This window comes from Herpailurus yagouaroundi, unplaced genomic scaffold (assembly GCF_014898765.1).
Source record: "Herpailurus yagouaroundi ecotype Mexico unplaced genomic scaffold, PumYag 28, whole genome shotgun sequence".
In the NCBI taxonomy this organism is placed as follows: Eukaryota; Metazoa; Chordata; class Mammalia; order Carnivora; family Felidae; genus Herpailurus; species Herpailurus yagouaroundi.
Genome location: NW_024412376.1, coordinates 126,937,120 through 126,948,343, shown reverse-complemented (window position 1 = coordinate 126,948,343; position 11,224 = coordinate 126,937,120). Strand labels below are relative to the sequence as shown.

The 11,224-nt window shown below is 41.5% G+C and overlaps 1 protein-coding gene across 9 annotated transcripts in view; it reads left to right on the top strand.

Annotated features, from left to right (window-relative positions):
- Positions 1-10,408, top strand: part of DCUN1D4 (defective in cullin neddylation 1 domain containing 4) — an 86,525-nt gene extending 76,117 nt beyond the window's left edge. For 8 of the 9 annotated variants that reach the window (XM_040483905.1, XM_040483912.1, XM_040483969.1 and 5 more), the window contains 3 exons: positions 4,648-4,752; positions 6,881-6,983; positions 7,092-10,408. In XM_040483905.1, coding sequence (XP_040339839.1) covers positions 4,648-4,752; positions 6,881-6,983; positions 7,092-7,147 — 264 coding nt within the window. In that variant the 3' untranslated portion in view covers positions 7,148-10,408. The remainder of the gene's footprint in view (positions 1-4,647; positions 4,753-6,880; positions 6,984-7,091) is intronic. The other variant, XM_040483922.1, reaches the window with a different exon arrangement.
- Positions 10,409-11,224: the final 816 nt, after the last annotated feature.

Here is an 11,224-nt window from a genome sequence, read left to right as displayed (position 1 = left end):
CCAACACACACACACACACACACACACACACACACACACACACACACCCTCCACTTCTCACGTTTTCATTGTGAATTAGGAAGAAAACAGAAGGTTTTGTCCTGGGCGAGGACAAAAGCAGGAAGAGTATGCAGTCATCTAATCCCAGGTTGGTTACCCTGAAAATCTGGCCAGTTTTATCTTTAAGATTACGCTGTGGTTATTGTGGACACCGAGGTTTGCCCAGCAGGTACTCGTAAAGCTAATTGGACCCTATGCCTCAGTATTTCAGCCTCTCTCCTCGTTCCTTCTCAGGGAAGCGACGTGGTACTCGGTGAGGAGCTCAGGCTCGGACTCACACTTCCTAGTTCATGTTATTTAGTGCCCCGTGTGCCTCAGTTTCCTTATTTATAAAGTGGGGATTATAATCATGCCTGTCCTGACACGGTTGTTGTATTAAATGAGTTTAAGGCACTTACAACAGTTTCTGGCACAGATTAAGTTTTTCGTAAAAGTTACCCATAGAATTGCAAATAGTTGTTGTGTTACTCTTCACGGGCATTGTTTAGGTTGTCTGCATACCTCAAGTCTCAAATAATGACTTGTTTTCCAAGAATAGTGCTTACAGTAATACGGTCTGTGCCAAATAAAATGACAAGGAGAGACTGTGCCTGTTGGCAGATTTTTTTTCTTTTGTTCTAAAGGAAGTGTCAATAGTTTAGCTTAATTAAGTAATTGCCTTGCACACATTGTTATCTGTAAGTGAGTTGCTGGGTAAGTTCTAAGAGCGTAATTATTTAGTTTCATTTTTCCCAATGAGAGGGGACTCTTGGTTTTTTTGGACTTTTAGCTTGTTTTTAATGTGCATTAAAAAAAAAAAGCTCCCGCTCAAAAAACTGATTTACTGCATTGTCAGTTTTGTAAACTGAATCACAGTAAGCTTTGAGTCCTTTAGCATTATTTTTCCCTTACGTTTGTTTTCTTAGGTAGCTGTGTTGAGGAGGACTGCGTTCTCTCTTTATTTTTTGTAATCCTTGTGGTCTCAAGCGAGAAGTGCAGGACGCGTGTCTTCCGTTTTCAGTTTAGGCCTTTGGATCTCACACACCGATTTCCGACTTGGTTCTTGCCATCTATGTCTGTGAATTGTGGTCACATATATTGTTTCTTGAGCTCATCTGGTAAAGGCTGTCTCGAAAATTTTAGGGAGTTTTTTTATTTTGAAGGCTTTTTTCCTTCATCATTTTAATAATTCAAGGTCCATCCCCCTTTTCACATACAAGTCTTAAGCTGTGAACACTTTGTGAAAATTGGAACTAGATCATCCGGAACAGTTGGGGGCCTCTGATACAGCATATCTGGATACTGGATGTGAAAGATGTTAGAAGATTCGTCTTTATAATACCATACTTACATTTACATATTTACCGTTAATTGCTTTGTTTCTATTATTGTTTCTTAAGTCACTTGAGCCATTTAAGGAAAAAAATGATTAATCTTCACGTTTTACAAGAAGACCTATCCTGGAACAGTCTTACATAAACATGAGTGCTTCTTAAAAGTATATGTATTAGAACTTTAAATCAGACCTTAATAGAACTTCATTACTCTCTACGTTAGCTATTGTTAGACTTCAGCCTGAGGAATGCATTTATTCCATATACAAAACATAACTTCCTCAAATCTTCAGATACATTCCTTTGGTTTTACGCGGCACCGCTAAGAGGCCTGATTCATCTGTAACTGCTTTTTAAAAATCTGTGTTTAAGGAGGCAGCAAGGCAGAATCTAGTTGTGTATTGTAGGGAGTTAGTGTATCTTTGGTGTATAGAACCTGTTTGGTTCCTATTATTAGAAAAATATAATTGTTTTTTAATGTGTTATCTTACGTTGAATGCAAGTGCGTGAAATATATACCTACACGTTTTGGGTCAGGAGTAGGCAGGAAGGAAAGTTTCGTTTGTTCTCCTTTAACCTTGATGGGCCTTCGGGGATACTGAGCGACTCTTGCCTGTCTCTCTCAAGGCACTTTCTGCTTAGATTCTGACTTTGAGATGCAGAAATCTGTCCCTCGCTCCTTGGTGCTCTGTGAGCAGAGGGTCCTAGGGTTGGTGTTGACAGTGTACTATTTAAATTCTCGTGAGGAGCTTCTGTGTGTCTTTGCCGTACTCCTTGAATTTGTTAAGGTGAATTTTTTTTTTTTTTTTAAACTGCCCATGATGTTGATGGCTGCCTCATGGCATTCTAGAAGATTCATTTCACTTTTAATTGGGACTCCTTTGCAGAGACTGCCATTAGGATCATTGTCACAGAACCCCCTGAGTGTGTCTCCCATTTTGCTGTTTAGGAGATGTTTGCTGTGAGATCTCTCAACTGTGCTGTTCCAGGAATTTTGAGCCTTTCCAGTTATGGTCATTCGCACTTAGTCAAGTCCCCCCACTGGCAATGTTGGTTACCAGCAAGATGCCACTGTTCCGACCGTGAGTGCATCCATAATATCTTTCTCTTATTTGCTAGGCAGAAGATGGTGTTAGTGATTGCGAGCTGCCGGCTGGCACCCTGGCAGAGCAGGAGTAAGTGAGTGCTGTTCAGCTTCCGGTCCTGTGAGTCTGATGCCTTTTCCTCCATGTTTTGGCATCACTGCCAAACACATGCATTGAAATCCTTCATGATCATCAGTTTGTCAGATGATTATATTGTTGCAAAGAGTCTGTCCAGGTCCTTCGTATCTTTTTTTTTTTTTTTTTTTTTTTTTTTGTCACCTTAGTGTATGTCCATTGTGATGGGGACAGAGGCATTGATGTTGGAAGAAGGCACAAATGTATCAAGGCAAGACTAGTGATTTTAGGTGTGGTGAATGATGACAAACTGCTCAGAGGGAAAGCTTTTCCAGAATGCCGGTGGCGTCAGCCCTGTGCTGCACGAGCTGTTGTTCAACAAACGACGTTTGGGCCCAGTCCTGTGGTGCCGCGTGTGTTCTCCACAGTTTACTCGTTATTATTTTTTTATTTTTCTGTGGATTGCTTTATAGCGTGGTGTGCTGTTGCTGTCTGCCACACCTATGTTACAGGGTAAGAGGAAGTTTTCCATTTGCTTGCACAGTGCATCACAGAAGTATGAACCCCCGAAATGCAACAAACCAATGAGGTGGTGGGCAAAAGGTGGGCAATCTCGGGAGCACCTTTTCTACTGTCTTCCTCTCCGTGGGAGTGAGTACCGCAGCCCTGAGCAAGACCCGTATGCATGGCCGGGAGACAGGCAGAGAACGCCGTGGAAAGGAGGTCCCACCTGTTGGCATTGAACTGTGGAATTGGGCCCCCGCCATCCTCAGACTCAGTTGTGTGGCCTGTAACAGAGAAGGGTGACTTGGAGCCATCTGACCCGGTCTGTACGAGAACGGTCGTTACGCTTTATGACCGGGACCGAAAGACAGACCCCGTTGCACATCTTCCTGTATCTGCATCTACCTTGTTTGCTGTTGTTGAGTGAGGCCCTCACATTTGCTGTATTGTTTGAGTCCTTTACTTCTAAATCTGGTGTCATGGCCAGAAATTCTCTGTGTACTAAAGAGCATTTCAGCATTAAGTCCTTGAGGTAACAATTTATTTTATCGGAAGGTATGTGTGGCTGCATATGCGGCTGACAGTGGTGGTCACAGCATCGTCTGTTAATTTGGCGAACGTTTAGAGTCCACCCCGAGTGAGATAGCCAGGCACTTTCTCCCTTTGTAGAAAAGTACTTCTGCAAATTGCCACGGTAGTTAAAATACCACAGGGAGGCTAGCTTTGGATGTGTGAGGTTACCGCTTATGGTCCCAGGTCCTTTGTCCCTTTGCATAGAAAGTGCCCACTTGTAGTTCCGGAATGGAAACTTGTACAGAAGGGGACAGTGAGAGAGGAGGATCCTAATTGCAAATATCAGTGAATTTGAGCTTAATCTGCCCATATTCAGGTTTATGTAATATTTCTCTTCTGGTTTCCTTACAAAATGTTGTTTTTCACTGGGCTACTAGTTAGGTGTATTCTGCTAAGAGATTTCACATCTAATAAATCCAAGGTAAGAAGGACTGTAATAGGTTAGACTGTTTCCCCGCAGAGTAGGGGGATGCATTCGTCCTCTTAGAATCCCCAGAGCCCCAGCATTTATTATGAGTTGAATTTAATTCCAGCATGTTTAGGTACAAGAAAAACATTTACCAATGAAATGAAATTGTTGGAAAAAATGGTTTTTATTAAGGAAACCTGATTCCTAAGCATGGAAACCGAAACCCTTAAATTCCGTTCAGTTAAGTCACGGGCTTTGGGGTCAATACTAATGATTTGGATGATCATTAGAAATGTCAAATGGCGAGTGATTGAGTTGTAGCTTTTTCTTTATCCCATGAAATAATCATCGGTATTGTTACTACATAACTGATCCACTTTGCATTAGGGCTATCACTCAGCTGACACGAATTTCCTGTGGTAAATTGGTACGGTACCCAAACGATTAAGCCCTCCGTTGCGTTTGACTGCCTCCCCTCCCCCCTCCCTTAGTCTTGGTTCAGGGTTTTTATGGTGTATGATAAATGAGCTGTTAACTAATTTTGTGTCGAAGTGAAATAGAAATTTGGATTATTGGAATTTATTATTTGGGGGCATCTGGCTCATCCTTGTTTTTGTTTGTTAAACAGGAAAAGGACCAGCGCAGCCTAGACATAAACACTGCCAAGTGCATGTTGGGACTGTTATTAGGAAAAATCTGGCCCCTTTTTCCAGTTTTTCACCAATTCTTAGAGGTACCAAATTGCTATTTTATGGAATGTATGTTTGCTTGCTTAGAACTACCAAGTATACTTTATTTAACCATTTCACGTAATTTTGTCTGTTGTACTTTTCTGCCTTTAGGAATTATGGTGACGTGTAATTGCTGTCCGTGAGCAGTTACCCGTTTTCTTGGGGTGTGTCTGTGTGTGGGGTCATGTGTCGCATGGCTCCCCGGCGCAGGTGCAAGCGAGACAGCTGGAGCTCTGTCCTTTCCTTTCTCTCGCCCCGCTCGGAAAGCTTTACTGCTGTCAGGATTTCCTACTCTGCATGAGCAATATTCACTTTCTTTTGTGGCTCTAGATGAATTTCCACTTTGAGTGAGCAAAGGTTAAAAAACAGCCTTCTGCCTTCTTACTAAAAGAAGTTTGTGATCTATTGTTGTCTAGTCTCGTCTAGATAGATAAGAGATCTGTCTTCTCTCCAGGAACTTGGGGACCTAGACCAACCTGAGCGTTAGGCGCACTGGCAGTATCCCCCTCAGTTTCCACTTGCTTTATGTCCGCGTTAGAAAAACGCCAGCGTTTCACTCCATCGTTGTTTGTTTGCTTTAAGTGTTAATGATCACAAGTGCTGAGCTGCTGGTTCTCAGGAGCTGGTTTTGATGCTGTGTGATGCTGTAGGACCTGCGAGTATCTGAGATGCAGGTTTGAGCTACTTGGGTTGTCCTACATGGCATCCTTCTTGCCCTCCAGCCCCAAACCCTTTAAAAGGTGCCCTTTGCTTGAAAGGATGAGGGTGCCGAGTCCTTGAGGAAAGCTCGGGCCGTACCCTGACCGGCTTCACTCCTGCCGTAATCTTCTGTGCAACCCACTTTTTGTATGGGTCTGGAAACACTTCCAGCTGATACGATTCTTTGAGGACTGTTACTAAAAATTGCTTTTGATGTTCCTAACCAGGACTCCTCAAGACAGGTCTAAAAACTCTAGTTTTACTGTGAGAAGTGTCTGTTTACATGGCAATCCATGTCTGCCAATGGTCTGTTCTAATTTCTCTGGCCATCCCATGACATGTTAGCTTTCTTTGGAAAATGAGTAGAAATAGGTCCTTGTTCTTGGAGTTGAGGAGACTGAGCCTGAGTGGGAGGTGCGTTTTAGCTGAGAGACCTTGCCGCAGGCGGGTCTGACTGCACAATTCCAGAAGCATCTTCAACTGTTTCCGTGACCGATGTTTGCTTTGCACTGCTTAGAAAGTTCAACTTGTAGTCTGTGCTTTGTTCTCTCTTTTACATTAGTTTGCTTTTTTTCTTTTCAAAGGACACAGTGATCCTTTCATTTGAGTTTCTCTTGTGTTTGCATCCTCAAAACCATTGGCTCAGCTCTTTGCTTTTTGATGTACTTGTATATTTTTCCGGTGTTCCTGATTTTTAGTGGTTAGGATTCCAAAGCCGTTGAATCTGGGTTTTAGTTTTCAGTCTTTCTACAGGAATCGTGTACTTTAAAATATACCTGCGGCATATTTCTTGTCTAAGAGGAATAGAAAAACCACTTCATGGGTATCCTTGATTTGTTGCTTTTGTGATCAGATTCAAGTTTTGAATTGTTAGAACAGTAACTTTCTTCAGTGGCTGGACAGAGCAGCTAGCTCTGAGACCGCTGGTAGCACTTCGTAAGTTCTCGTAGAGTAAGTCGCTGCTGTGTGTACTTTGTGCTGACACCCGGCAGTGAGCCGTGCCGCTCAGGACAGCGTTACTCGTGGGAGTGGCTCTTTCTCTGGCCCCTGCTTTCTGCCAAGCACCGAGTGAAGTACTTTACATGAATTCTCTCTTTTAATTCTTGCAGTATCTCTGTGAAGTAGGTTAATTACCTCTTTTTTGTAAAAGGACTTCTGCAGGTTAGGAATTTCACTTCTAGGGACAAAAATCACGTTTCTTTGATGTGCTTGTCATTTTGTGTTGAGCCCTCATAATATTTTCCTAATGCAAATTGTCATCTTCAGTCCTCTTGCTCTCTCTCATCCTTGTCCTAGATTGGTGCTTAACATCCCTCAAGTGGAAAGAGTTAACCTTCGTGAACTTGATTATGTTGATTCATACAGCAGTTGAAACCGTGCCATTTGTTAATTCTGAGTGTCGGTAATTCATATTACTTTTCCCTCCATCAGCAATCAAAATATAAAGTTATTAACAAAGACCAGTGGTGCAATGTGCTAGAGTTTAGCAGGACAATTAACCTTGACCTCAGCAACTACGACGAAGACGGAGCGTGTAAGTACCGGCGCTGGGCGCCCTCACACCCCCGCCACCGTGCATTCGCACATCCATCCCCCTGTGAGGAAGAGCCTCATAGCCGTGTTCTTTTCTCTCTCTCTTCAGGGCCAGTTTTGTTGGACGAGTTTGTGGAGTGGTATAAAGACAAACAGATGTCCTAGGACTTTATGCATAGCAGCGAGAGAGTCACTGTTACCACAGATATGTCAACCATTAGCCATAAATTGCTGTTTGTATCCAAGCGCATGCTGCTTTTCTTGCACTGTCTCCCTTCTGCAGGGACGTTGTGGTGTTTGCTATTGAACGGGTCAGCTCTGCTTGCTGTGTAGCATTGTTCTCTTGGAAGGCTGCTTTGCGGTTTGTATTTACACTACAGATTGGTGAATTTGCCAACGTCCTCACTGTGATGATGTGTATATTGCTGTTTAAATTTTGTATATGTGTATAAAAAGAAAAAGCTTCACCTAGAGATTATTTCTGCAGAACTGTATTGTAAAAATAATTTTTGTGGCATATTTCTTAGTCCCTTTTTTCAGACGAACCAATTCTACTTTATTTGGTCTCAAATGTAGCATTTCAGAAAACAAGAGAGAACAACTGTTACCACAAGCAAATGTTACCTGAATTAACCTTCTTGTTTAAGAGGCCAACTTTCGTGAAGCAGGTGGGAGTCATAAATTTTCAGAGGCATATACCAAATATAATTTGGTTTACTTAAATATGAGCGCTTTTAAATGACGGAAGTTCTAATTACTTGAACATACAGACACGCACCATGCCACAAGCCTTTCCACCATGCGAGGTGTAGGATTTTATCCTCTGAGGTTAAAGCCGGAGTAGTTCGAATATGGGTACACGTGAAAAAATGAAAATCGCACGTTTTGAAAAGAGCTTGAAACTCTCGTAAACTTCCTTTAGCGGTTCTGTTTCTCCTTTTGCATTCTCCTAGTCAGTGTTGGGTCTGCCGATGCTTCCCGTGCCATTCGAAGTAACCTTGATTTCGCCTCCTCCGTGGAAGCCGAATGGTTCGCTGGCAGTTTGTCACCGCAGAGCACTTTTAGTTGTGGTTTGGATTTTCAGTTAAGCTTTCACGATGTCTAATTTTCTAGTTTTTTGGAAAAAGAACTCTACTGTAAGCGAGAGGTTTCGTTTTGTTTCGTTTTGTTTCTCTCATGCTAGGCTTTCCCTGGCAGAATGTCCATTGCAGGCAGTGGACACGAAACCACCAGCATCGAGCTAACTTTATTACGCAGTAGGACCTTTCCTGGAGGGGCCACTCGTCATTCATTACCTGGGTAATTTGTACAGAAAGGTGGTAGCCATTATTTATGTGGATGAGGAAACGAGTAAACAGGACGGTATTTGGGGGTTTGTATGCTGGGTCTTTTTTTTGCCCCCCCCCCCCCTTGCCTTACCCTTCTTGAGGAAATTTTTAGGTAACATGTTTCCCCTCAACTAACTGGTGCTATTGAATGCCTGATTTAGTCCCTAAAGTTTTGTGAAAACGTAAAAGTCTAATGATATAAACCAAGTAAAAAGCTAATGGTGCATTTGAACAAATGAATCCTATAGATGTGAGCAGGATCCATGATTAAATAATGATTGGAAGAGGTTTGGGTTATTTCAAAATCTGGCCAAAAAAATCTTTTGGATTAAATGTGAACCTTTAAATGGCATTAAATGAGTAAAGCACACAGACGATGCTACTCTTGACCACTATTTCACAGTTTATTTGCAAACAGTGTTCAGATTTTCATATTATTTTTTTCCCTAACTGAACCACCAAAGACAGAAATTTTGTATGTATATACGGTGTGTGTGCATATACAAAATCATGATACGGTAGAGTGAAATTACTTCCTTTTTCTACCAAATAGAAATGTTTGGTTTGCTGTGAAATAAACCAGAAGTGTGAAAAACTCTGTAGTGATTAAGCATACTTGATCATTCCTTGCTTAGGAATTGTAGACTCACTTCTACCTTACAAATTCATACCAGTTTGCACAAATTAATACCTGAGAAGCATAGAAGGTGTTGATGGCAAGCACAGCTCTTGGGACCGATGTGTTGCAAGGGGTTCCGTTCCAACGGGTGCCTGTTACTCCAGTGGCGATTGGCCATCGCCAAGTCTGAATTGGTGAAGAGCTTGATTTGTTTCCAAAAGTATCCTGTAAAGTTAAAAAAACAAAAACACACTTTAATGGCCACAGTTCTTAAATTTGATCAATTACAGTTTTGTTTAAACAAGTATGAATCACAGATAAAGTTATTGTAAAAGTTATTGTTAGAAACTGGAGAATGTTTTAAACACTAAGCACAGTTAATCCTAAAATAAAAGGATTGTCATGGGGAGACGTTACATTTCATCCATAGTGACCATTTTGATGATGGGCAGAAAACCCGAGTGAAAACTGTTCGTGGTACAGAATGTGAAAGTAGGTATTCCAATGTGATGATAATCTTGCATATTTAGAAAACTCCAAATAACTTTCAAACTTCCTTGAAAAATAAGCCTCTGTGACTGTGGAGTGCTTGCCCTCAGTTCTTGATTTTATGCAGTCAGCACTTGTTTCTAGGGAGCAGAAAAGGGGCCAAATGAGTAATAAGATACTTTTCTCTTAAAAATGTTCCTAAGTTACATAAAATTGAGCAGTCATCAGACACTTATTTAGTGGTTAATGTTAAAGAAATTAGGGTGCCTTCTTCTGGTTTTTCTTTCTTACCTGTCTACACCTTTTCTCTCTTTCCACTGTGTTTTGAACTACACATTGCAATACTCCGTTGTCATGGAATACAACTTTTCGGTGTTTCCTGGTCGGTCAGAAGTTTCATGATTTGATTTGCCATGAACACCCACTGTAATGTTACGTGCCGCTGTTTTGAAACATGAACTCTGAATTAAGTTTTTACAAAATCTGACCAGACACCCCTCTAGATTCTCATTTAACAACGGACATCTGTTGCCTCTCAAGTCTCCATTTTAACAGTGCTTTTGAAGTTTATACAGAAAGCTTTCCAAGTTAGTTTGTGCCCTTGGTTTTTATTCTTACAACTGCTAAAATACCTCTGTAAGCCTTATCTTTTATTCTTTCATATGTTGTATAATAAATGTATAGAATTCATTGACCAACTAAACGTTGGGTGTCTGTAAATGAGACCAAAACATGGGTTGCTTTTTATCATAGAATCCTTTCCCTTGGGGGTTACTGTTAAGTGGACAGCAGCCAACCTGTAACTGTGAACGCTTCGTGTCGTCAGTATTTGCATTACATCCATAAACGCGTGCAAGTCCTGTGACTCCAGCTTAACTACAATACTGTTATGCCACCTAACTTGAGTACAGCAAACTGGTTTTAGGTTTTCATGGAATTGATGTAAAATGATATCCCATAAATAAAAAGTATTTGTGTTTGGTTTCAGAACTGACTTGTCAATTCTTTCTTCACTTCCCGGGCTTTTGCTTCAAAAACCACTTAAGGTAGTTCCAGAGTATTTTTATCTTTTATTTTCTCCTCTCCCTGCCCCACCCCCCTGCCAATTCTTTATATTAAAGAATTTCAAAGCTACAGAAAAAAAAAAAACACGGAAGAATACAGTGAACACCCATCCATATACCTGTCACCCAGATTTTCTGCTCGTTAACATTTTGCCACCTTTTCTGTACCACCGAGTGTGTGGGTGTGTGCGCACGCACGCACACACACGCGTGTGTACGCCCTTCTCTGTGGATAGGTATGCTTGTTTCTGAACTTGAGAGTAAATTACATTATGAAGCTCCAGACCTCAAATTTTGAAACAGGGACATTTTTATAACCGCAGTACAGTGATCACACTCCAGAAATTTAACATTGACCCAAGACTATTACCTAATATACAGCACAGATTAAAATCTCTCTGTTTGTACCGATATTGGCCTTGATAGCAATTTTGTTTTCGTAATCTGGAGGAAAGCGTTGAGTCTGGCTGTCATTCCTCTTTAGTCTCCTTTAAGCTAGAACGGTTCCAGATACAGTACAAACGCTCCTCAGCCAAACTGTGATAAGAAGATCTACAACCGCATGGTTATATATTTCTAAAATGCTGAGCGGATAACAGAGTGTCTACTATGTGCCAGAGCCGGACGGAAATGACCACTTTTACTGCCTCCAGCGCTACCGTGTGGTTAGTCTCTAGCGTGTGTCAGTCCTGGTTACCGCTCTCTGAAAGTGTCTCACGTTAGAATATCTGCTCCCTGATGG